Source organism: Littorina saxatilis, unplaced genomic scaffold, assembly GCF_037325665.1.
Source record: "Littorina saxatilis isolate snail1 unplaced genomic scaffold, US_GU_Lsax_2.0 scaffold_620, whole genome shotgun sequence".
Lineage (NCBI taxonomy): Eukaryota > Metazoa > Mollusca > Gastropoda > Littorinimorpha > Littorinidae > Littorina > Littorina saxatilis.
The window spans coordinates 6,903-33,235 of NW_027126539.1; the positions used below are offsets into that span (position 1 = coordinate 6,903).

General features: G+C 39.6%; 1 protein-coding gene across 1 annotated transcript; it reads right to left on the reverse strand.

The window, feature by feature from the left end:
* Positions 1–535: 535 nt before the first annotated feature.
* Positions 536–26,333, reverse strand: LOC138954976 (homeobox protein goosecoid-like). The gene is made up of 3 exons (XM_070326713.1): positions 25,901–26,333; positions 11,513–11,730; positions 536–2,711 (listed from the first exon to the last, which is right to left on the reverse strand). Exons 1-3 carry the CDS (start codon positions 26,238–26,240, stop codon positions 2,301–2,303), a joined length of 969 nt encoding a protein of 322 aa, XP_070182814.1. The 5' UTR covers positions 26,241–26,333; the 3' UTR covers positions 536–2,300.

Sequence of the window (26,333 nt, forward strand, 5' to 3'; positions counted from 1 at the left end):
ATCAAAAGGTTTTCAATCAATCAGGAATGAATAAATGCAATGGGGACGTAAATCTTATTTGTGTGCACCACAAAAGAATTTTCTACCTTGCGAAGTTAGTTTCCCATTTTTTTTCATTCAATTTTCTTTTGTTCTTTTCTTTTTAAGTACCCACAAAGGGGTCTATTGAAAATAAGCCTTTAACTTGAATTGACCTTACAGAGAAAAAAAATAAAATGCACAATTTCATTTGCTTTTTCAAATGTTTAAAATTAAACACCAAGATGATAGTAAAGTGACAACATGAAAAAGTAAAAGAGTAAAAAGAACAACAGCATGTCAAAATTCCAAACGAGTATCCTTTCAATATTCCATATTTTTATTGAATGTTTAGAAAGTCACAGGCGAGCACCCACACATGATATACATCCATATATACATATCCTCGCTCACGAACACACACACACACACACACACACACACACACACACACACACACACACACACACACACACACACACACACACATATATATATATACACACACACACTCACACACACACACACACACGCGCACGCATATATATACACGAACGTACACACAGCCGTATGGAGATACGCACTTACACACACACACACACACACACACACACACACACACACACACACACACACACACACACACACACACACACACACACATACATACACACACGCACACGAATATCATCACAAAGAACAATCCCCAACAGAGCATAATTATATGTGTACATTGCAAACAATAATGTACAGTAAAGATAAAGTGATGCGTGCTTTTTATACGATGTTATTTTTCGTGCCTAACAACCATCAAAATGTTGAAACAACAACGACTAGAATAAAGTTTGTTATTGACAATTTATAAGTGTCAACCCTAAATGCACTCTGACGATTAAAAAAAAAATAGACAGCAAAAGGACTGAAACAAAAAATGACCAAAGAATTCATTACAAATGAAATCATTATAATAAAAAAAACGCTTGAATATATTGAAAACCGGTCATCCGTTAAAGACAAACTTAAATGAAATCTGCGGCCTCTCCTACCCCCCTCCCTCCCCCCCCTCCTTGCCTTAACAGAAAAGTAAAACAGGGAAAAAAGAAAACAAAAAAGAGTGTAATTGATTTTTCTCTATTTGCAATTGCGTAGTTAAGCGAAAAAGGATCCAATTTCTTTTTCGACACTCTACGGGGCTCATATTCCAATAAGTTAATTTAACTTTTTTTGTCAGGGCAAAATATGGTTGAAATATAAGAAGATACTCACAAGTTCTAAACAAAACAGAGAGAGAGAAAAAAAAAACCCATTTAAAACTAAACTATGGTCGCGAATGTAACAGAGGGAAAAAGTTTGTTATGTTATATAATTATAACGGAAACGAAAAATAACGTTTATAAACCAGAAATTCCAACTGACTGAAAATCTCGTTTTAAGATAAATAAAGCATTTCTTCATGAATGTGTGTAAACGACTTTATTTTTAACAATCCGTAGTGTCACGTGCACAAAGAGATTCAGTTAAACAGTGTAACATTTATAAGAGAAGAAGCAGGAATTGGTTCACGGTTGAGTTCGTCATACTCAATATCTACGGTCAAATACGCAATACGCTACACAAAATGAGTCGAGAGATCACACAACTATTTTCTACGTTCAGTGGCACACAAATCATTCCATGAAAGGAAACCCGTGACACCCGTCGTCTAAGCTTAGAAACAGGTTACATTTCTTTGTTCTTGTCAGTGATGCTTTACAATAAGATCATACATTACAAGGAACATATAAAAACAGACATGTCAATGAAAAATTTCAAAAATTCATTGCAGCTTGAAATACATTCAACACAATTCAGCCCACGTGATCGCATCCACTTACGCGTCTTGGTACAGGTAGGTGTTTTATCCCTGTGCTCAGTCTGGTCACTGCATGCGGCTGAAGCAGTGATTCGTAATGCATTGTCTGTCATTCACACAAGTCGACGAAGATCAGTGAACACTTCTTGAAGCAGACACATTTATAAAGTGCGCGGAAAAAAAGAAGAAAATTTCCAAAATGTTCTAAATATTCTGTTGTCTAACGAGAATGAATCAAATAACAATGAAAAGATGACGTCGTAGACTTAAATGATCCGCCACAAAATGATGAAACGCAGCGCTTGGCAAAAGAGAGAGCACTGCTATCTTCTGACTCAGTGTTCCATAGCGCCCGACAATGGGCCGCCATTTCGTTCACATACACAACCAGATAAATACCCTGTTAAAATAAGCCCTAACACCAGTCTGTTCAGGGAGATAGTTCAGCATCAGACTCATCAGCGTAGTGGTCAGATTCAACATGGCCGTCTCTGTCCGACGTCGACGGGGAAGATGGCGGAAATACACGTGTATCACTGCGCTGCGCATGCTCCACCGGAACTTGCTGTGGTGACATCACATCCGGTGAAGATACGCATGAGTCTTTTCTGCTGCTTGCAGCAAGGAGGAGGGAGGGGGGTGAGTGGGAATTTTCCTCATCATCGACACAGATGTTGTCGGTGTCTTTTTCGTCAGCCGTTTTGTCCGCGAGGTCATCGGAAGACTTGATCTGTTCTGTAGAGAGGAGTCCAGATGTGCTCCTGGTGTCCTGGGCTTTCTGGTTGGCATCCTCCTCTCGTTTCTGTTTCCGCCATTTGGCACGCCTGTTCTTGAACCACACCTGCATCAGAAGAAACAAAAGATACGTGTTAAGAAATATCATGGAAAGCTCAAATTGGAACGTTTCTTTTAATGTGTAATAGGCCGTGAAAAGTAGGATATGCGCCGAAATGGCTGCGATCTGCTGGCCGATGTGAATACGTGATGTATTGTGTAAAAAAAAAGTCCATCTCACACGGCATAAATAAATCCCTGCGCCTTGATTATGTGCGCGATATAAATTGTATAAAATACAAAATTTAAAAAATAAAAAAATCCCTGCGCTTAGAACTGTACCCACGGAATACGCGCGATATAAGCCTCATATTGATTGATTGTTTGATTTATTTTCCCAATATCTGCCTGTGTGTCTGTCTCTCAGTTTTGCTTGTTTGTTTGTTTGTTTGTTTGTTTGTTTGTGTGTTTGATTGTTTGTTTGTTTGTTTGCTTATTAGAGAAAATTATTTGCATTTATTCATCAATAAGCAGCCAACCGACTGAAACGTTTCACATTATTTGTCTCACAATGATGAAGAAAGACACAAGCAACAAAGATGACGACGAAAAACACCCACACAATGCCGCTCAAACTAAAACAACCATCCAATCCTGAACCCCGGTTTCTTCCCTGTTCTAGAAAAAAAAACACCAATGGGACAAACGAACTACCAAACAATCAAACAAACAGAAACAAACAATACAAGAACAGGGGAATAAACTGATGGAAGGAAAACCAGACGGACCATGGGTTTTTTATTTTTAAAAAATTTTTTTTTTTAATTTTTTTTTATTTTTTTAGCTGCATTATTTTAGTTATTCATGAGTGGGTGGGTGGAGGGGATGGGCTAGTTCTAACTATGCATTAGATTATAAAATTGTATTCTGTGTAGACCCTTCCACCAGCATCTTAGACCACTCTTTGTACATTTTCTTTTAATAGATGATTGTCATTTGTTTTACCTCATGTCTGCCCTGCGTGTGATGGTGTGGTCGTGACTGCTGTAGTGTGGGCGTGTGTGTGTTGGTGTGTATGTCAGTGTATGTGTGGGCGTGTGTGTGTGTGTGTCAGTGTGTGTGTGGGTGTGTGTGTGTGCGTGATTTTACCAACACTACGCTAAATTCCTTGTGCTTTAAATGTTTTTTTAATGTCACTTGGCTCAATAAATACTGTATTCTGTATTCTGTATTCTGTATTCTACATTTTGTGTGTGTTCAATAACGCGCTTGAACAAACATTACCTCCGCACCTTTAATCATTGTTTTCATTTTGCACAAGTGAGCTCATACACAGAAAAAAATAAGACAAAAGTTGCAGGCGTTCAAGATTTTGCGCACTTGGTTGGATAAGCATTCGTGAAAGTGCTGATTGCGAAAACAGCTTTAGGGATAGAACTAGCCTGGTAGTTTTCGAATCTTTTATCTCTCCTTCAAAGCATTGTCTGCTTTTAACAAAATCCATTGCCACAGAACCGTGAAAAGACGCTTCTTCAATCAAAGGCCAAATAAATACTTTCCTGGTCGCAATTATTTGGAGTGCTTTAGTTTTGGATCAAAGGATGAATTCACTCTAGCGTTCGGTCACACTCGCACGCGTTTCTCTGAAATGCGATAACACGTAGTTATCAAAGTAATTGTGTAAATGGGTGTAAACTTTTTAAAAGCAGCGACTTTGAGGAATTTCCTGGATGAATCAACAGAATTTCTGTACAAGCGACGAATGACTTTCCATATCCACCCGTTTAATGCGCATGGAGAGTGAGATACATATCTATATAAGTCGTTCAGCCCTCTCAACTGAAGTACATCCGCTAAAATCTCATTTTCAACGTCGCGACAGTAGACCGTCGGTCCCAGTTTGCACTCTAAGACCTCGTGACATGAATATTCAGATGAAATGTCAGTAAATGAGTCTCGGTCAACTCAGCAATAACTTTGTTGAGGACAAAATTACTTCTGGTTCATTCGGTTCATTCCTGAATGAGTACAATCATTGCCATCAGGTAGGCGAGGTTGAATCTCAGATTGTGCAGATAGGCGGGCGGGTAAGAGAAATGAGAGAATATGATTTTACTTGTATTTGGGTGAGACTGACATGCGGAATTATGCACTTATAGTAATCATATCCGCGTGATTCTAGTCAAAATAAATGTAATGTGTTTGCAGGCGTGCGTGTGTGCGTGTGTGCGTGCGTACATGTGTGTGTGTGTGTGTGTGTGTGTGTGTGTGTGTGTGTATGTGTGTGTCTGTCTATCTGTCTGTCTGTGTCTCTCTGTCTCTGTCTCTGTCTGTCTGTCTGTCTCTGTCTGTCTGTCTGTCTCTGTCTGTCTGTCTGTCTGTCTGTCAGTCTGTCTGTCTGTCTGTCTGTCTGTCTGTCTGTCTGTCTGTCTGTCTGTCTGTCTGTCTGTCTGTCTCTCTCTCTCTCTCTCTCTCTCTCTCTCTCTTTTGGAGGGATGGAGAATGTCAGGGCATAAAACGCGGACACAAAAATACAAGGCCTATGACGCTGGCTGAGTATGTATAAGTAATTCGTTAATTCTCTTGTTGCTTATTGATCGACGCCAATGCATGAAACATTGATGATCTGTTCACCCGAGGCCGCTGTTTCGCTTGCAAGATCTAACGTTTCCTGGTGGTTTGTTTTTCCCTCCAGCGCACAATACACACGCACGCACAATATACACGCATGCACACACGCACGCGCGCATGCCCACACGGACTTTGCTCCACGATTTCAATCAAACCGCAAATATGATCATGCCGGTACCCGATCATGCACTTTCTCTTACGTCGGGCAGATATATTTTAAATCTGACGTCTAAAATTTCAAAGAAAGAAATCTCACAACAGAAACAGAATTCCTTCATCGATGCAGAAGTTACATACGGGTATTTGCCCGATTGACCGACTCAACGAAAAGCATGACGGGTCTGCAATGAATACCTAGATCGAAGCCTTGCTTGAACAAAAACGAGTGTGTTTGGCTGGTTGTTGGTTATAGATTCATATATCAGATAGTGTGTGGTTAGCGATATATATCGATACTGTTGCAGGCCACAGCCAGCGAAGGGTGTATTTGCTTGTTCTGGAGACTATTCCAGGATGATTTAGTAAGCTGCATTGTAAATGTGTTTGCCTATGTATACGCTAGCAGTATTGATCGTGGTAATTCTGCAGTTAATCGTTTAGTTATATGCTAGGGAGCTAGGGTTCGGTTTCCTAAGCAAACATAGGTCTGGATGTAATTAAGAAAGTTACATGATTCTTGTGTTCGACTGTTTGTTCACTCACTGTGATATAGTCAGCTACATGATACAGAAGACCCTTGGTTTGGTTTGTAAGAAGAAATATACGCAGCCAAGCCTGTATTGTTAAGACGCTTTGTACTGTATCAGTCGTAACAACTTGACTAACTTGACACTGTTTCCCCTCGCGACTTTAGTGCACAAAGGGAGATTGAGAGAGAGAGAGAGAGAAAGAGAGAGAGAGAGAGAGAGAGACAGACAGACAGACAGACAGACAGACAGACAGACAGATATCAAGACAGACAGATAGACAGAGAGATAGAAAGAGGCAGATAGAGAAGAGAGACAGAATACAGAGACAAAGAGAAAGACAGCGAGACAGAGACGGAGACAGAGAGTGACATCTGAGGGTTGGAGAGTGGGAACATAAGGCACGTTACATGCGTGTGTCTGTCGATCACGGTGTCAATAGTAATCGTCCCTGTCCAGCAGTTCCCTCCCCTTGACACGCCCACTTCCCTCCCCTTGCTCCTCATACTGCCGTCATCACGTCGTGCTATTGTCTCCCTTGTCATACGAGTTTCCTCCCCTCCTCCCCATTTCTGATTCTCAATTTTCTCCCGTGGTCTGCTGTCGCTGAGATTGTTCAAATCTCTGCATGTTCTACTGCCATCTCTTCTGCTTCAGTATTTTTGTGTGAGCTTCATCTCAGATTGTAACAACTGACCAAATTTCCGTCTATATGGGAAGAATTACTATACTTCTCTCATAACTTTATCCATTACCATTTTAGCATCTTATATCCGCGCTTCCGTTGCAGTGAACAAACTTTTTCTACGATTTTGTTTGCGCTTTACCAGTCCTTCCATTTCTGCTGTCTTGTTCTCGCACAAGCTTTCGTTCCCCCTTCCAACCGGCCACTTCTCCGTCAAGCCCTGTTTCCAGGCCTGACGGTGTCGTCACCTAATACCTCTAACTAGCGGCCACGTCGTAGCCTAGCAGCCAATGGCGCGGAAAAGAAAACAGGCAGGACTGTCGCTTTAACGAAGCGCCAATGGTATTACACCTCTCGGCGAGTGGATCCATTGACAGCGCGTTTTCTGCCCCGCTACACCCGCAAATGGCCCCAACAAACGACACCATTTTGCTGACAGCGGTTACCTCCGCTTTAATAACGCTCCTGCCGAGGAGGGACAAACAGCCTGTCATCCGGGCAACACTGGGCAGAAATTAAGCGTTTAAAAAGATCGCGCGAGCAAATAGAAAGTGTATTAGGCGTTTAAAGGAAGCAGCTGGGGCGAATGTAAACTGGGGAGAGGCGCGAATGGGACGAAGAACGGAGGGCGCTCGCAATCGTGACGTTGAGATTTATTTACACTGACGTTCTGGTTGTGTGTGACTGTCACAGTATCCGCCTTGACGGCCATGTTTCTTGGGACGCGTGTTTTAACACTGTATGTAACCGAGCCTGCAGGGGGTAGGGATTACTGGTGTATCGCTGCTTTTTTCTCTCCAGTATTTTCTACACCTTTGTATGATTTGCGCCTAACATGAAGTCACAGCGTAATTAATAGTGACGAAATAATTATGCAAAATGCGTGAAAGAACTGGTGATCCAATGTCATGGTGATTACCGCTGCTTGTTTTTACTTGCTTCAGAAAGGCTCAAAGAGGCTTCAAAAGGCTTTAAAACGGTTTCAGCGCGTTCTATCTCTTTGTCCCGTTGGGGTATCTGGAACTTACAACTGACAAAAGATGTCAATGATTGAATAGCAACTCTCTAAATGTCAGTGTCCACGCAAGCGCTATCTTTGCTTCAAAGCCATACTTCTTCAGTTCCGAATCCTTTTGCAATATTATTTTTAGAACGGTTTGAGGATTTTATGCTATTTTACAATTTAAACACATTAAGCTCATCGCCTCCCATTTCTTCTTGCTTTGTGTAAATTCTCTTCTGTGTTTGTAATCCTATTTCTCTATTTTTTCCTTCCCAGGCATACGTGCGGTTCGGTCTATGCGACAGTCGACTCATCAGTATTGTGTCTTCTGCCAGCATTTCCACATAAGTCGCAACATGCCTTGACTTGGCGCGTTTGGCTTCAGAAATGTAGCAAAAATGCGGATTACAGGCCTTGATCAGATTATTTCGGTGTCGAGTTACTCTCCTTTGTGAGCTGGGTTGATGGCCCTGAGAAAAGGTTCCATGATAGCGGCGATGTTCTGCATAATGCGCTGCGACTGAGTATAGATGAAACGATTAGCGATGTGTGTGTGTGTGTGTGTGTGTGTGTGTGTGTGTGTGTGTGTGGTTCACTAATGGGTTAATGTCAATGGTGTTAATGTTGTTGTGGATTGTTTAAAAAAAAATGATTTCCATCAGTCACGAGTTCAAGTCAAATGAAATGTCGTGCAAATGTTGTCACTTTGATACTTCGAATGCCTGAACTTAAGAATTGAAATGATGGTATTTTAGGCAAAGCATTTGCTTTTGTGAGGTGAAAACAAAATCAGAAAAAAACCCTCTGCCTTTGAAAGCATATTTAAGCACGAACCTGAGGAAGAATAGAAGAAAAAGGGGCAGAGAGATAGAGAGACAGACAGAGAGAGAGAGACAGAGAGAGAGACAGAGAGAGAGAGAGAGAGAGAGAGCTGGAGAGAGAGAGAGCTGGAGAGAGAGAAAGAGCTGGAGAGAGAGAAAGAGCTGGAGAGAGAGAGAGAGAGAGAGAGAGAGAGAGAAAGAGAGCTGGAGAGAGAAATAGCTGGAGAGAGAGAGAGAGAGAGAGAGAGCGAGAGAGAGAGAGAGCGAGAGAGAGAGAGAGAGAGCGAGAGAGAGAGAGAAAGAGCTGGAGAGAGAGAGCTGGAGAGAGAGAGAAAGAGCTGGAGAGAGAGAAAGAGCTGGAGAGAGAGAGAGAGAGAGAGCGAGAGAGAGAGAGCTGGAGAGAGATAGAGCTGGAGAGAGAGAGAGAGTTTGGAGAGAGAGAGCTCGAGAGAGAGAGAGAGAGCTGGAGAGAGAGAAAGAGCTGGAGAGAGAGAGAGAGCGAGAGAGAGAGAGAGAAAGAGCTGGAGAGAGAGAGAGAGAGAGAGTGAGAGAGAGCTGGAGAGAGAAAGAAAGAGCTGGAGAGAGAGAGAGAGAGACCTGGAGAGAGAGAGAGAGAGAGCCGGAGAGATAGATCGGAGTAAGAGACAAAGAGAGAGAGAGCGAGAGAGAGAGCTTGAGAGAGAGAGAGAGAGAGAGAGAGAGAGAAAGAGCTGGAGAGAGAGAGAGAGAGCTGGAGAGAGAAAGAGCTGGAGAGAGAGAGAGAGAGAGAGAGCGAGAGAGCGAGAGAGAGAGAGTAATCGGAGACAAACAGAGAGAGGGGGGGGGGGAGGAAGAGAGAGAGAGAGCGTGCGCGCATTTGACTCAGCTAAAAATAAATGTACATGTAAATAAAACGATCGTCGCTGTGATTCTGCGTAGAGAACAAAAATACAAAGAAAGTAAGAAAAAGGGAAAGAAAGGAAGAAAGAAAGAAGGAAAGACAGAAAGATCTAACTCCTCACGTAGACCGTACTCTTGATGCTCGAAACTTTTTGCCGTGACAAATATAATTTTTAATAAGTGACCTTTCATAGAGAAGCAGTGCTCATGCTACTTAAAAAAAGTTACAGTACTTGATATGATCCCTTTGTCGTTGTTTTTGTTTTGTCTTTTATAACCGTGGCTTTACACTCTAAAAGGAAGTGTTCCACGTTTGAACACGTGCACCCTTTTTGTAACCAGTTGGTAAAATTAAGTTACAATACTTAAAGGTGGTCGTCTACATTTTTGCTTTTTTTCAATAATCTTATGGTTAGATTTTGCTAAGAAGTTATGTCAGATGATGAATGAACCATGGGGAAAAAAGTTATAGAAAAAAAATATATGTAAAAAAAGATTTTATTTTTGGGTAGCGTGACTCACGCTTCCAATATTTTGTTTTCTGTTTGCTGAGAACATGTGCTTTGCCTAAAAATACTGACCAATCAAATTCATGTCACTGTGCTTATAGCCACGCCCAAACAAGTGCAGCAACAGTTTGACACTGGAGCGCTGTCCACGCTTTTTTTTAAACGCACGAAATGCACAGGATTTGAGAGGAGTTTTGCGCTTGGCATTTTCCAAATAAGGATATCCTACTATGAGTACTACGTTGGAATACTACAATGAATTTTCAAACGGCTACACTGGCTTCGTCTTTCATGATCGAAAGGGGGTGTATTGTTGATATTTGTAGATAATAGACTCTGCATTTTAATGGTCAAATGGCGATTTTGGTATAAATATGTAGACAAGGACCTTTAATATGATCTCTTTGTGGTTGTATTTGTTTTGTCTTTTATCACCGTGGTTTTACACTGTAAATTGAAGTGTTCCACTTTTGAATTCACTTTTAGTAACCAGTTGCTAACACTGCGTGAACAACTATATAATTCTAGTTGGAAAAGTATCACACGTGGTAAACAGTAAATAGTGTTCATCATGTTTTCTACTTTTGCCAGTAGTGTACTAGTTTTGGACTCGTAGTGTCATGAACCGAGGGCGCCGTTTGTGTGCTTCAAAATGAACCAGTGAGGTTAAATAAACACAGCTATTGTTTTTAGAAGATTCATGCAGCGCTCATGTAAGTAAACACAATGATAAATCTACAATGTGACTCGTGCAGGGTTTGTTTTTTGTACCGTGGTCTAAGTGGTATCAACAGAGAGGACCGTTCAAGTGCTTCAAAGTGTATTCAGTAGAGTTTTAAGTGCTCTTTTCATGGAATAAAAAGGCACCCTCGGGTAAGTTGTAAAGCAAAGCTTGTGTGAACATCGTGCGGAACAATGGCTAACGTCAAACAGCTTTATATCTTGAGCTGATGCTATCATCATCATCACACTTTCCAAATTTTTTATTTTTTTCCCCCTTTCAACACTCACATTGGCTAACTGCTAAAACATTAAGTCCCAAGCATGACTTAAAACGTGTTACTTTTGCGCATGCCACGCGACATTAACTCGTAGAGTGTGTCATTGTGAAATTGATAGCAGCTGATGTTCGCGCCTACTTAAAAAGTCCCCAATGACGCTGGGTATGATCAAAGCCCGCGCAATCTGTTGCCACCAAAAAATGTATTCTGTCTCGTGCCTGCGATCATGTATACGGGCACATATTTGGCCAGGATTTAACACGGGGTCGGAGCATCTATCCACTTGAACACATACCAAAAAATCAACTGCCTGGATGCTTCATGTGCAGCTTCGGAAGTTTTTGCTTAATTGATTGTGCAGCTAGTCGTAGCTGTCGCGTTCACCATTAATTCAAACGGACGGACAGACGGACAGGCATCAAGACAGAGGAGGGACAATTTCACACACATTCCCCCTCCACCACAAACACACACACACGTACACACACAAACACACACACACGTACACACACAAACACACACTCACACGTACAACACACAGACACACACGCTGTACCCCTCACATACCAATCCACCATCCTCCCACCCACCCAACGTCCCTCCGGCCCCCGACCACCCCCCCCCCCTTTAAAAGAAAAGAAAAGCACACCCACCTCCACTCTCTCTTCCTTGAGGTCAACCTTGAGGGCAAGGTCTTCACGGAGCTGGACGTCTGGGTAGTGCGTCTTGCTGAAGGTGTCCTCCAGCATCTCCAGCTGCTCTTCGGTGAAGATGGTCCGGTGACGTCTCTTGCGTTTCTGACCGGCCGCACGTGCTAGATCCGAAGGACCCAGATAGGCCGAGGCGAAGGGGTTGCCGTAAGCTGCCGCCGCTAGAAAAGACAGAAAGACAGACACGTTATGCAATGGATAATGTGTGTACTAAAAGCGATTTGAGAAAAAGACAGATGAAAGTTTAAACACACAACAACAACAGCAACAACAATTCTCCATTGTACCAAACGCGATGTGAAAACAGCTGTAAAAAAAAGATTGAAGGGGTAAACAAACAAAATAATTCACGCAATATCAACAGCAAAATGAAAACAGAATGATATAGAACATACAGTTTAAAGGGGAAATGTTCACGGAATACCAGCAGCAATGTGAAATGATTTTGTTCGCTTTCTTATCTGACCCAAGTTGCTGCATCGATTTAGCGTTAGACTTAGAGTTACACCCCATCTCCTTTTCGTGTAGACCTTTTTCATTTTTTTTAAAGTCACAACAGATCTTATACCTAGGAGTTTTATTGAAATTAGAAAATCCTTCCACTCAATCACAATTCAAATATCTGCAGCTTGTCTACTTTCTGTCCAGAATTGTTTTTGTATAGGGGAGACCGGGGCTAGTCTGCCCTCGGGGCACATCCGTCTTTGTCTGTTTATTCTTACGTTTGCCACCTTTTAGTCATTCACACCATGTGAGAGTGGTGTCCCTTCTTCCCGCCATATCCTGCAGAAATTCAGAGGTTGCCCGCCCATATATCGTGAGTACAGATCACAAAAAGTGTTTTTCTTCATTTTTGTAACATGAATGCACAGGAGTTGACTTAGGTTTTGATGCATTACCTCTGAGAACAAATATTTAGTCTTGGTGTCGAGTGAAAGTGCGTTAATTAAGGTCGAGTTCTGACGAAAGTTTTGCTTCTTCCTTCCCATGTTGTGCTCGCTATATGGCACTAGAGTTGCCTGCCCGTGCGGGGGCAAGTCCGCCTATTTGTCATGGGGCATGTTCGCCGTGAGCAGTATGTACAACAAATGTTCATGCGCACATAAAAACTGTCAGCACATTGATATCAGCTACACATTTGTCTTGATGTAAAATAAAAAATCAGTCTTTTAGTTCATCAAACTCGCCAGTTATGCTACCAAAAGCATAAAAGTAGGCGGACTAGCCCCGGATTGTTGCTCATGAAAGAAAGACATTTTCTAAATCACAACCAGATTTTGTAGTCATATATTGGACACGTGCTTTCTGCAAATGCTGTATAAATTAAATACTATTTTTTATTTATTTTCCTTATGTTGTTTTCTTGTTGTTTTCTTGTTTTCATTGGGGTAATAAATAACACACCTCCAACTTGAAGCGTGGCGCATGCAGTCAGAACTAATTCAACATGGCCAAGTTTGTTGTTGCTAAAAGCAGGTCGGGTTTATCTGAGTGGAACATCAGATTTACAACTGCAACAGACTGCATGTGGCATATCTCGCTTTTAATTGTTTTGAATTACTTCGCTAACCAGCGGTGTTCTGTGTTGAACTGTCGATATTGAAGGTCGTTTGATATTTTGCAACATGCAACAGAACAGAAATCCTAAAGCAGCGTGTGCCAAATCTGCTCCGTTCCTGTTTGAATATAATCTCAATATATACAAAGGAAGCGGCTGCACTCTGTTAGTTTTTGGTGTGTATTCAAGTTGAACAATGATCAATGATTTCATACCATGTGTACGACGGAAACGTGGTGGTTTATACGATTATTTACATCGGGATGAAGATATATCATTAAATGCTGCCCATCTTCTTTCTATCTGCTCAAACTCTCAACTCCCCCAGAAAAAAATCGTATAGGGCCTTGACATTTATTTACCCATGACTTCATAACTTTGGGTTCAAACACTGAGTCAGTGAATTAACTGAAAACGTGTTATCCAATAGTTTTACACCTGCAGCGAGAGTTTAACAAAGAACGCTGGCTTAACTCCCTTTAAATTCTGGACAAACTGACTAAAAACTGGGGCGTGCTTCTCACAAAGCCTTGTTTTCATTGGCTAATTGAGACGCGCCGCCACAATGACTGGTGGATGCTGGGAAGTGAGGATGAAACGAAAAGAGCAGAGGGGTCCATTATCGTACGTCCTCGAAGGAGGTGCGAATTAGTCGTGTTGTTTAACTTCTAAATTTCCTAAACACCTGCTAACTTCGCCCCTGCGTCACAATGCCGCGAACCGCTTGCATGCCAAAGTTACGCTCAGACCAAACTGAAATGACGGATGTACAAATAAGTAATTGAGCATCGAATCACTGCGCACACATACAGATGTGCCCAATTTCGAGGTTTTAGCATTCTTAAGATTGCCTCTATGCGGGTATGAGCTTTTAGGAATGCCTTTAACCCGCAAATGACGGGTGTGCAAATAAGTAATTGATTAAATAACACTAAACGCACAAAGAAAGAGTATAATTAAGTGGTATTAGCATAGTTAAGTTGTCCCGTTTACTGCAGAACCGAGCTTTACGCCTTTCAACCGCAGTTAGAGTATGGGTAGCATTGTGAAGTAGTAATTAAGGTTTAGGAGGTGTCGTCAATGATGGCCCAACCAGTTTAGGTGATTGGGCGTATCCTACTGTACAAGTTTACTTCAACCAAAACTTCACAGATTAAGCCTGTCAATAGTCTTGCCTCACTTCACACGCGTCAGAACAAAGCAGTCAGGAGTGGAAGGCACAATAATCTTTTACGACGGTAGTGATTCATGCATACGGGTGGGGTGGGGGTGAGTTGGGGGGTGGGGGGGGGGGGGTGCGTTTTATTAAACACCTTCTGGTCCAAGCGAAAACATGACTACAACACCAATGAAAACATAATTTTTACACGGATCGCTTCGAAATGGGAACAGGTGATTTGCACAAAAAAAACACAAAAAAAATACAATAAGAAAACAACTTGAAGGACAGAATACTCTTTCTTTACCTTCTCTGTATGTTTGCTAGTGTGATCGTCTTGGCCGCTTGGTTGGCTGATTATTTGTCCCTTTTTTTTTTTTTAAAGCATTTGTACCGTAAAATTGCGCTTGAGCATTGCGAATCAAAATTGTTAATAAATTATTTAAAAGACACACAGAAAACTGCGGATGCGTCCCCAAACACCGAACATTCTGCTTTGCTTTGAGGACAGCTTTAACACTAAATTAAAATGTTGTTTGAAAGCGAAAACTGTGGAAACTACCCAGGGTCAGACTAGACTCAAGACTCAAAGACTCAAAATGTTTACTGTCCTCATAAAAACAAGGAAAATTGCCCTACAGTGTCAGGCGATCACAGACATAAAAACATCACATGCCTATTAAGAATTAAACGATTGCACTTAAAACTAATAACTCTAGCCCGCTTCATATTTGCTGTAAACTTAGAATTAACAATTAGAATTAGCTTTTAACAATCACAGTGACACCGACTGTACAGCAGAACGATTTGGCTTTTGTCAACACTAATAGCATAATGTTCACCACGTTGACTTAGCTTCACAAACTGTGATCATGGCCACTGCCATTCGTCACCAGAGGGCGCTCCTGTCTGTTGATTCAGTTTATCGACTCATCGCTTTATCCGCGCCGGACAACAAGAGATTTCCTTCTCAAGCCCTGCACTGGACAATGGCCGGTGGGCGCTGGTGGCTTTAGCTGGACAAACAACAGAAGCGGATAATACCATGATCTGGTCACTGCTAGTGTTGCTGCCACATGGCTAGTTGCACAAATGTTGTTGTAGCCGGCGCGCCCCTTGATTTTCGGTTCTATAGCAAAGTTCTGTAAGCTGAAACGACAGATTAGCGAAAATCCATATTTTGGTCAAATAGTCGCTGTAATGTCTTATTTGGTTGTGTTCTCTGCAGTACTGGTCGTGACTGAAGTAAGACAAAACCGCCCTGTTTTTGCTTCATGACCGGAAAATCAGTGCAGATGATGACATATCAGTATTTGAAAAGTAAAAAGAGCAGAGTAGCAAAACAACAACAACAACAAAAAGACCGTAAGTGTACATGTACCATTTTCATTTTGTTAGGTTTTCCCGAACAGATGTGCTTATTTAATGCGCTTTCATGGGTTAAATTCGATGTTGTTGTGCGGTAATAAATAATCTATTGTCCTATGGCAGTATATGAACAGTTTGATACGCTTTGCTGCGTCTGTTTTATGTTTCCTTTGTTGTCGACAACGACATATGTTTCCGCGTAATATAAATCACGAACATTTCTCATGCTCCCTTTGGCTAAAATCATCGATTCACTTATTCCTTAATGCTGTGTGTGCATCATCATGAATGGTCGCGTCAGAAAAAAAACCCAACAAAAACAAACAACAGCTCTCTCTATCTCTCATTCTCTCTCTCGCTCTCTCGCTCGCTCTCTCGCTCGCTCTCTCTCTCTCTCTCTCTCTCTCTCTCTCTCTCTCTCTCTCTCTCTCTCTCTCTCTCTCTTTCTGATTGTAATCACCATTAAAATAATACCTGCTCCGAATTGATATGTCAACTGGATACCCCACATTACTCTGCTGTAACGGCGTTTTATAATTCCCACACTATACAACATTTAGTCAAGCTGTCGAACACACAGAATGAAACTGAACGCAATGCAATTTTTCAGCAAGACCGTATACTCGTGGCATCGTCAGTCCACCGCTCATGGCAAAGGCAGTGAAATTGACAAGAAGAGCGGGGTAGTAGTTGCGCTGGGAAGGATAGCACGCTTTTCTGTACCTCTCTTCGTTTTAACTTTCTGAGCGTGTTTTTAATCCAAACATATCATATCTGTATGTTTTTGGAATCAGGAACCGACAAGGAATAAGATGAAAGTGTTTTTAAACTGATTTCGAAAATTTAATTTTGATCATAATTTTTTATATTTTGAATTTTCAGAGCTTATTCTTAATCCAAATATAACATATTTATATGTTTTTGGAATCAGAAAATGATGAAGAATAAGATGAACGTAAATTTGGATCGTTTTATAACAATATTTTTTGGTTACAATTTTTAGATTTTTAATGACCAAAGTCATTAATCAATTTTTAAGCCACCAAGCTGAAATACAATACCGAAGTCCGGCCTTCGTCGAAGATTGCATTGCCAAAATTTCAATCAATTTGATTGAAAAATGAGGGTGTGACAGTGCCGCCTCAACTTTTACAAAAAGCCGGATATGACGTCATAAAATGCATTTATCGAAAAAAAGAAAAAAACGTCCGGGAATATCATTCCCAGGAACTCTCATGTAAAATGTCATAAAGATCGGTCCAGTAGTTTGGTCTGAATCGCACTACACACGTACACACACACGCACAGACACACACAGACACACACACACACACACACACACACACACACACACACACACACACACACACACACACACACACACACACACACACACACACACACACCACGACCCTCGTCTCGATTCCCCCTCTATGTTAAAACATTTAGTCAAAACTTGACTAAATGTAACAAGTCGCGTAAGGCGAAATTACTACATTTAGTCAAGCTGTGGAACTCACAGAATGAAACTGAACGCACTGCATTTTTTCACAATGACCGTAGTCCGCCGCTAGTGCAAAAGGCAGTGAAAGTGACGAGCCTGTTTAGCGCGGTAGCGGTTGCGCTGTGCTGCATAGCACGCTTTTCTGTACCTCTCTTCGTTTTCACTTTCTGAGCGTGTTTTTAATCCAAACATATCATATCTATATGTTTTTGGAATCAGGAACCGACAAGGAATAAGATGAAATTGTTTCTAAAACGATTTCGGAAATTTAATTTTAATCATAATTTTTATATTTTTAATTTTCAGATCTTGTTTTTAATCCGAATATAACATATTTATATGTTTTTGGAATCAGAACATAATGAAGAATAAAATAAAAGTAATTTTGAATCGTTTTATAAAAAAATAATTTTAATTACAATTTTTAGATTTTTAATGACCAAAGTCATTAATTAATTTTTAAGCCTCCATGCTAAAATGCAATACCGAAGTCCGGCCTTCGTCGAAGATTGCTTGGCCATAATTTCAATCAATTTGATTGAAAAATGAAGGTGTGACAGTGCCGCCTCAACTTTTACAAAAAGCCGGATATGACGTCATAAAATACATTTATCGAAAAAATGAAAAAAAAGGTCTGGGGATATCATACCCAGGAACTCTCATGTAAAATTTCATAAAGATCGGTCTAGTAGTTTACTCTGAATCGCTCTACACACACACACACGCACAGACACAGACACACACACACATACACACACACACACACACACACACACACACACACACACACACACACACACACATACACCACGACCCTCTTCTCGATGGGTCAAAACTTGACTAAATGTAAAAACAATTCCCACCCAGTCTGTACAAAAAGCAGACAAACAGCAGATTTCCAATGTAATTATGTTCCAGTTGAAGGATGCTCTTATGTTATGTAAAAGCCTGGGTTGCTCTGATCGGACTTACAAAAAAGGTTGACATTTTCATGAACTCTTCCCATGTTATGTTTTCCTGTTGAAATCTGTATTGAGGACATTCGTGCATTGTCTGAAAATACGCTATGGTTTCATTCTTTTATTATTTTTGTTTGTGGAAAAGACCACTGAGCTTCTCCTGAATAAACACGCTCCATGTTTTGTCTTCGGTTGCACGGTACAAAATACAACCACCAAAAAACAAACACAGACAGATATCTATATCCCATCATCCCTTTGAGCTAATCAGCAACAAGATCTAAGCACAATAAAACAAAAACAAAGGCAACAAATGATAAATTATTAACACGACCTCCCCTCCCTAAAAGAGACTGCACGAGAGAATTTCAAGCAGAATTACAGGAATCGGGTGACTTCCTCCAAAGAAAACAAGTCGCGTAAGGCGAAAATACAATATTTAGTCAAGTAGCTGTCGAACTCACAGAATGAAACTGAACGCAATGCCATTTTTCAGCAAGACCGTATACTCGTAGCATCGTCAGTCCACCGCTCATGGCAAAGGCAGTGAAATTGACAAGAAGAGCGGGGTAGTAGTTGCGCTAAGAAGGATAGCACGCTTTTCTGTACCTCTCTTTGTTTTAACTTTCCGAGCGTGTTTTTAATCCAAACATATGATATCTATATGTTTTTGGAATCAGGAACCGACAAGGAATAAGATGAAAGTGTTTTTAAATTGATTTGGACAATTTAATTTTGATAATAATTTTTATATATTTAATTTTCAGAGCTTGTTTTTAATCCGAATATAACATATTTATATGTTTTTGGAATCAGCAAATGATGGAGAATAAGATAAACGTAAATTTGGATCGTTTTATAATTTTTTTTTTTTTTTTTACAATTTTCAGATTTTTAATGACCAAAGTCATTAATTAATTTTTAAGCCACCAAGCTGAAATGCAATACCGAAGTCCGGGCTTTGTCGAAGATTACTTGACCAAAATTTCAACCAATTTGGTTGAAAAATGAGGGCGTGACAGTGCCGCCTCAACTTTCACGAAAAGCCGGATATGACGTCATCAAAGACATTTATCAAAAAAATGAAAAAAACGTTCGGGGATTTCATACCCAGGAACTCTCATGTCAAATTTCATAAAGATCGGTCCAGTAGTTTAGTCTGAATCGCTCTACACACACACACACACACACACACACACACACACACACACACACACACACACACACACACACACACAGACACACGCACATACACCACGACCCTCGTTTCGATTCCCCCTCGATGTTAAAATATTTAGTCAAAACTTGACTAAATATAAAAATGGGTGGAATCGGGTGGCTGTGCAAGCTTTTCTGGATTAGCGGCGGCGCATCAAAGAGCTTTTCTTGCAGGTAAAGCCGCCAGGTAGAGACAGGTGGAATCGATACGGGGAAGAGATAAGCAGACAGAGGACGTCCTTTAATGATGATGAATGAGGCTGTGACTTCTTCCCAACAAAGAAAATGATACGTGAATGTCTGCATTGAAAATGTGTCAGTTATAGTCTTTGGGTTTGCAGGTGAAGGAGCGAGAGAGAGAGGGGGAAAAGTTGAGAGGAAAGCAGGAAATGGGGATTACAAACAAATTAGAGGGGTGGGGGAGGATGTATGTGTTTGTTATAGGCGCAGGAAGAAACAAGTCGCGTAAGGCGAAATTACTACATTTAGTCAAGCTGTGGAACTCACAGAATGAAACTGAACGTAGTCCGCTGCTAGTGCAAAAGGCAGTGAAAGTGACGAGCCTGTTTGGCGCGGTAGCGGTTGCGCTGTGCTTCATAGCACGCTTTACTGTACCTCTCTTCGTTTTAAGTTTCTGAGCGTGTTTTTAATCCAAACATATCATATCTATATGTTTTTGGAATCAGGAACCGACAAGGAATCAGATGAAATAGTTTTTAACACGATTTCGGAAATTTAATTTTAATCATAAATTTTATATTTTTAATTTTCAGATCTTGTTTTTAATCCGAATATAACATATTTATATGATTTTGGAATCAAAACATGAAAAAGAATAAAATAAAAGTAATTTTGAATCATTTTATAAAAAAATAATTTTAATTACAATTTTTAGATTTTTAATGACCAAAGTCATTAATTCATTTTTAAGCCTCCATGCTGAAATGCAATACCGAAGTCCGGCCTTCGTCGAAGATTGCTTAGCCAAAATTTCAATCAATTTGATTGAAAATTGAGGGTGTGACAGTGCCGCCTCAACTTTTACAAAAAGCCGGATATGACGTCATAAAATACATTTATCAAAGAAATGAAAAAAAGGTCTGGGGATATCATACCCAGAAACTCTCATGTAAAATTTCATAAAGATCGGTCCAGTAGTTTACTCTGAATCGCTCTACACACACACACACACACAGACAGACAGACAGACATATGTATTCTTAAACGGATATTTGTTTTGATGTACATTTTTCATTCAATTTTCTTTTCATGCTTGCTTGCTCTTCATTTAAACTGTACAATAGCCGCCATTTGTATGTATTTTTCTAGAAAACTGTAAACACCACTATAAGCATTATGCTTGTTGTTGTTTACTCTATATGCGTTTTTTTATTTGTAAATAATGCACAAACGTTGAATAAAACAGTTTAAACCAACAAAAAAAACAAGTCGCGTAAGGCGAAATTACAACATTTAGTCAAGCTGTCGAACTAACAGAATCTTCTTCTTCTTCGTCGTTCGAACTAACAGAATGAAACTGAACTCACTGCATTTTTACAGCAAGAGCGTATACTCGTAGCATCGTCAGTCCACCGCTCGATGCACAGGCAGTGAAATTGACAAGAAGAGCGGGGTAGTAGTTGCGCTGAGAAGGATAGCACGCTTTTCTTTATCTCTATTCTTTTTAACTTTCTGAGCGTGTTTTTAATCCAAACATATCACATCTATATGTTTTTGGAATCAGGAACCCACAAGGAATAAGATTTTAAATCGATTTCAGAAATTTTATTTTAATAATAATTTTTATATTTTTAATTTTCAGAGCTTGTTTTTAATCCAAATATAACATATTTATATGTTTTTGGAATCAAAAAATGAAGAAGAATAAGATAAACGTAAATTTGGATCGTTTTATAAAAACATTTTTTTTTTACAATTTTCAGATTTTTAATGACCAAAGTCATTAATTAATTTTTAAGCCATCAAACTGAAATGCAATACCGAAGTCCGGCCTTCGTCGAAGATTGCTTGGCCAAAATTTCAATCAATTTGATTGAAAAATGAGGGTGTGACAGTGCCGCCTCAACTTTTACAAAAAGCCGGATATGACGTCATCAAAGACATTTATCGAAAAAATGAAAAAAACGTCCGGGGATATCATTCCCAGGAACTCTCATGTCAAATTTCATAAAGATCGGTCCAGCAGTTTAGTCTGAATCGCTCTACACACACACACACACATACACGCACACACACACACACACATACACCACGACCCTCGTCTCGATTCCCCCTCTATGTTAAAACATTTCGTCAAAACTTGACTAAATGTAAAAAGACAGACAGACACACACACACACACATACACCACGACCCTCGTCTCGATTCCCCCCTCTATGTTAAAACATTTAGTCAAAACTTGTAGAACAGTGTAGTAAGAAACCTAGCAAACGGAATTGGCGAGAGTTAAAATCAACATTTTACAATGACACTGCAGATTTCGTACTAGTAGCTTTCATCCAAATAGAACTACTAATTAAAACAAGGTATTCATCCTGCCTCAATGCCAGAAATTAAAAATGTTGCACACGACATTTAAAAAGAGTCGTTAACTTGATGCATTGCCTTGGAATTGACTTTAGTTAGAGTTATTTGTACTTAATTTCTCGACAAAGTTCTTGTCGACTTTTGGAAGAATTCGTGAAGAATTTATTATCACTCGGATGTGAGATCTTTCCGTAGAAAATACTCCCCCCTCCCCCTAGCTATATAGTCTTCTCTGTCTACCCGCCTGACTGCCTTAATTCTCTCTGTCTCTCTGTCTCTCTGTCTCTCTCTGTCTCTCTCTGTCTCTCTCTCTCTTTCTCTCTCTTTTCTCTCTCTCTCTCTCTCTCTCTCTCTCTTTCTCTCTCTCTCTCTCTCTCTCTTTCAAACTGAATAATTCAATAAAACTAAGCACAATAATTACCCCAACCCCTAGAATTGACCTTTACAAATCAAGTCTTTCTTATTCTGGCGCCTTATTGTGGAACTCCATTCCTGATTTAATTAAAATGCAATTCAGTGAAACTTCCTTCAAAGAAATGTATATGCTGTTTCTCTTGGAAACAAGTAAATAATTATGTGATAATATTACATCATTGCTTGATATTCATAATGCATTTTGAAATGTCTTTTTAATTGTTTGACATGTTAATTATATACATTGTATTGTAATTAACTTAACTTCTATTTCTTCTTGTTATTAATCGAGTTACCCTCAATGGGTGAGGGCCGGACGAAAAAAGCATGTATACTTTGCTTATTCTGTTACCCTCGATAAATAAATAAAGTTCAAAGTTCTCTTTATCTTTCCCTCTCTCTCTCTCTCTCTCTCTCTCTCTCTCTCTCTCTCTCTCTCTCTCTCTCTCTCTCTCTCTCTCTCTCTCTCTCTCTCTCTCTCTCTCTCTCTCTCTCTCTCTCTCTCTCTCCCCCTCTCTCTTCCTTCTTGCACTCGCTCGCGCTCACTCTCGCAAAAGCCCGATTCACGGAAGAATCCTTGAAACTGTCGCGATTTCTGCTTGCTGGAATTGCTGTTCATTCTTTTCTCATTAACTGAAGTCACTTTCAGGGTTTCGGCTTTCGAGCGGCCCCACTGCGTCATGCAATGCCATGTAATAATCTAATTTTCACTTCCCATAGTCTTTCGGGATTTGATTCCATCAAATTCAAGAGGAGATTGGGGGATGGGTGGCGGTGAAAGTGGTTGTGGAGGGTGTGGAGGGTTTGAAGGTTAAATAAACATTGCCGCACGAGTCCTTATTTAGCCGTAATTTGCCACGATGCGGGTGCGGTTAATTCTTGTGACCGATTTACGTTTTGGTGGATTTTTTCGTCTCTTTTATTTGAGCAATTGAAAGACTGTATCGCGTCGGGATATTTGTTTTAAGTTTTAAATATGTTTAAGACAGAAATGTGTGACTGCAAAATGTTTTTTGTATTCTTGTCTTATTTTTGTGACATTTTTACATTTGTGTGTGATTTTTTGTTTTTTGTTTGTTTAGCGATTGACATGCTGTGTTGTGTTGGCAAAAATGTTTTACGGCAGAACTGTCAAACTGCAGAGTGGTGTTTGTAATCTTAATTTATACATCTTATCAAAAACCGCGCACAGAACATTGTAATCGATAGAAATAGATACAACATAAACATTAACTTTTAAAATGCAAACGATCAAACAAAAAAGTCAGAAAATACTTCGTGCGTACGATAGAAATATTGAATTTTAAAATGCAAACAATAAAACACAAAAATCCGAATAGACTTCGTGTGTTTCGTGTGCGGTCGACTCTTTCCCTCAGTTGGCCGATGTATATGGGCCATAATAACTTATGCAAGCAAGCATACCATTGCCAATATTTATCACGTCTCAATTGGGTTTGTTCCGTTTGTTTCAAAGCCGTAATAGCCTATTTTAATAAAAAAAATCTCCTTTTTTATGATTTGAATTTACTCATCTTTTTATTAATTTATCTATTTATTTACTTGTCTATTCATTGATTTTTATCTATCCAATCATTCCTTCGTTTTATGTGTGTATTTATTCATCTATTTATTCGTCCATTCATTCAGGCCGTCATTCATTTATTTGGTTTAAACAAAATTTTATTCAGAATTCTTCATACTTAAAACAGTTCAGAACATACAACTAGGACACGCACTGAAGCAAATGCTTATAATCTATTTGCATTCATTGGATCATTATTTATTTATTTATTTATTTGTTTATTATTTTTTTAATGTTATTAATTATTTCTTATTTATTTATTTATTTATTTATTTATTTATTTATTTATTTATTTATTTATTTATTTATGTATTTGTTTATTTAATTAACTATCCATTTGTTTGCTTTATTGTAGTCCTTTTGGTGAGCATCAACCGTTCTAATTTCAGTTAAACCATAGGTCAGCGCTGATCCTACAGCGAACTTGTTTGTCTTTCATTCTTTCTTTTTGTGTCTTTTTGTTCGTTTCTTATTCAGGGTTTTGCACAGTCTTTATTTATTTATTAATATTTTTTTCTTCAAGTTAGAGTATCTCTTTATTCATTAATTACATTATTTATTGATCTATTAATTTATAATCATTTATTTAATTATTTGTTAAACTGTTTATATTTATTTATTTATTCATTGATTTATTTATTCGTTTATTCATTCATTTAATCATTTAGATATTTAGTTATTTATGTATTCATTGGTTTTTTTCGCCATCTTTCCAGTAGCTTTGTTTTTGTCTTCTGTGCGTGTCATCTTGTTTGATTTTGTAGTTTATTTGAATAATCTATTTTTTTCTTGTATTTATCGATTCCTTCATTTAGTTATTTGTTTATTCGTTCATTTATATATTTGATTGTTTCTTTAAAGTTAATCTATTTCGTGCAAGTTTGTTTTCTGTTCCTGGTGAATCTGAATTTGTTCCATATTAATTATACATGTAATTTTAATCTCAAATGTAAATGTGTTTAGCATTGTTAAAGTGTTTCTTTATTAATTTTGTCTTTTCTGGTCTTCTTTATTTTTGTTTGTTTTATATTTTGTTGTACATTGCTAAGTATAATTATATAAAGTGACCAATTGTTTAGTAATTAAATGTACAAGTTTTTAAAGTGTCATGTTTGACCAATGCGTAGATGTTTTGATCAAATATTAAAAGTACATACATACTGTTTGTCAAAGAGTAAAAGAGGATAATTTGTTGTTAACTCAGTATTGTGTTTTACAAATGAGTTGATTTAAATATAAATCACATTATGCACATTAAGTAAACAAAATGTTAAAAATCATGTCATTATGTGTGTCTGTTTAGCGTCCAAAGCAATTAAATGCACTCCTAGATCCTGCGTTGTTCTTTTTTTTAAGAACATTTCTTTTGAGTCTTATTCTTTTTGACTATCAGCTTGAAATTCTCACTAATTACTAATGGTAGTTATCAACATATCCCAGAATGTTCAAACTCAGAAAATTCTCACATAAGTTTTTCTGTTTGCCGCATACTCAAATGTGAGCAAACATATTTAAACAGGGCATTAAAAAAAGCTCTTGCATAATGTCAGCCATTAGCAAACCCTTGCTGCAACAGTTGATGCAACACATGTGTCTAAATTGATCGACACATACACAAGCGTACACCTTACAAGAAAAATGAGCCAGCCACATAGCCAGCCAACCATCCAGCCAGACAGCCAGACATGCAGGGCTTGTCAGCCAGACAGAAAGACGGACAAGGTTTGTCACACAGGCACACAGACACATGTAATACTTACATACAGCTGAAAGTTATTTAACACAAGACACCATACGATCTGAAGAACTTCACCAAATCGACAGGAAAACACAATAAACCAAAACCAATCAAAAACATCTCCACACACACATATATAAATACACCCACACACACATATATAAATACACACACACACACATACACACACACACACGCACGCACGCACACACACATACAGACACACACACAGACAGACACACACACACACACACACAAACACACACAATAATAAAACCTACCAGCAAGAAAGTCGTGGTGTGAGGCCATACCGGGGAATGGCATGTAGGCGGGGGGCGGCCTGTGCCCCAAGAGGGGCCGAGGAGCCAGGATGCTGTCAATAGTAAACAGCGAAGGAGACGCCGACGACGACATAGCAGCGGCAGCAGCCAGGTAGTTGTTTTGACAGTTCTTCAGACGTTCGTGATAGCCGAAGGGAAAGTGGGGAAAGATCATGGAGGCCGGGAATATGTCGGCGAGGGAACGCGGATAGTTAGCCATGGCAGCAGCAGCGGCGGCGGCGGCTGAAGACTGTTGATGGTGGGCTAAGGTGGCCGGGAGGGGCCGGGGCTCGACGGCCATGGCCAGGTTGAGAGCCGTCCCGGGGCTGGACACGGCTGCCTTGCTCCGCTCCGCGTCCAGGGTGGACCGTGACGACTCGAACTGACCTGGAGA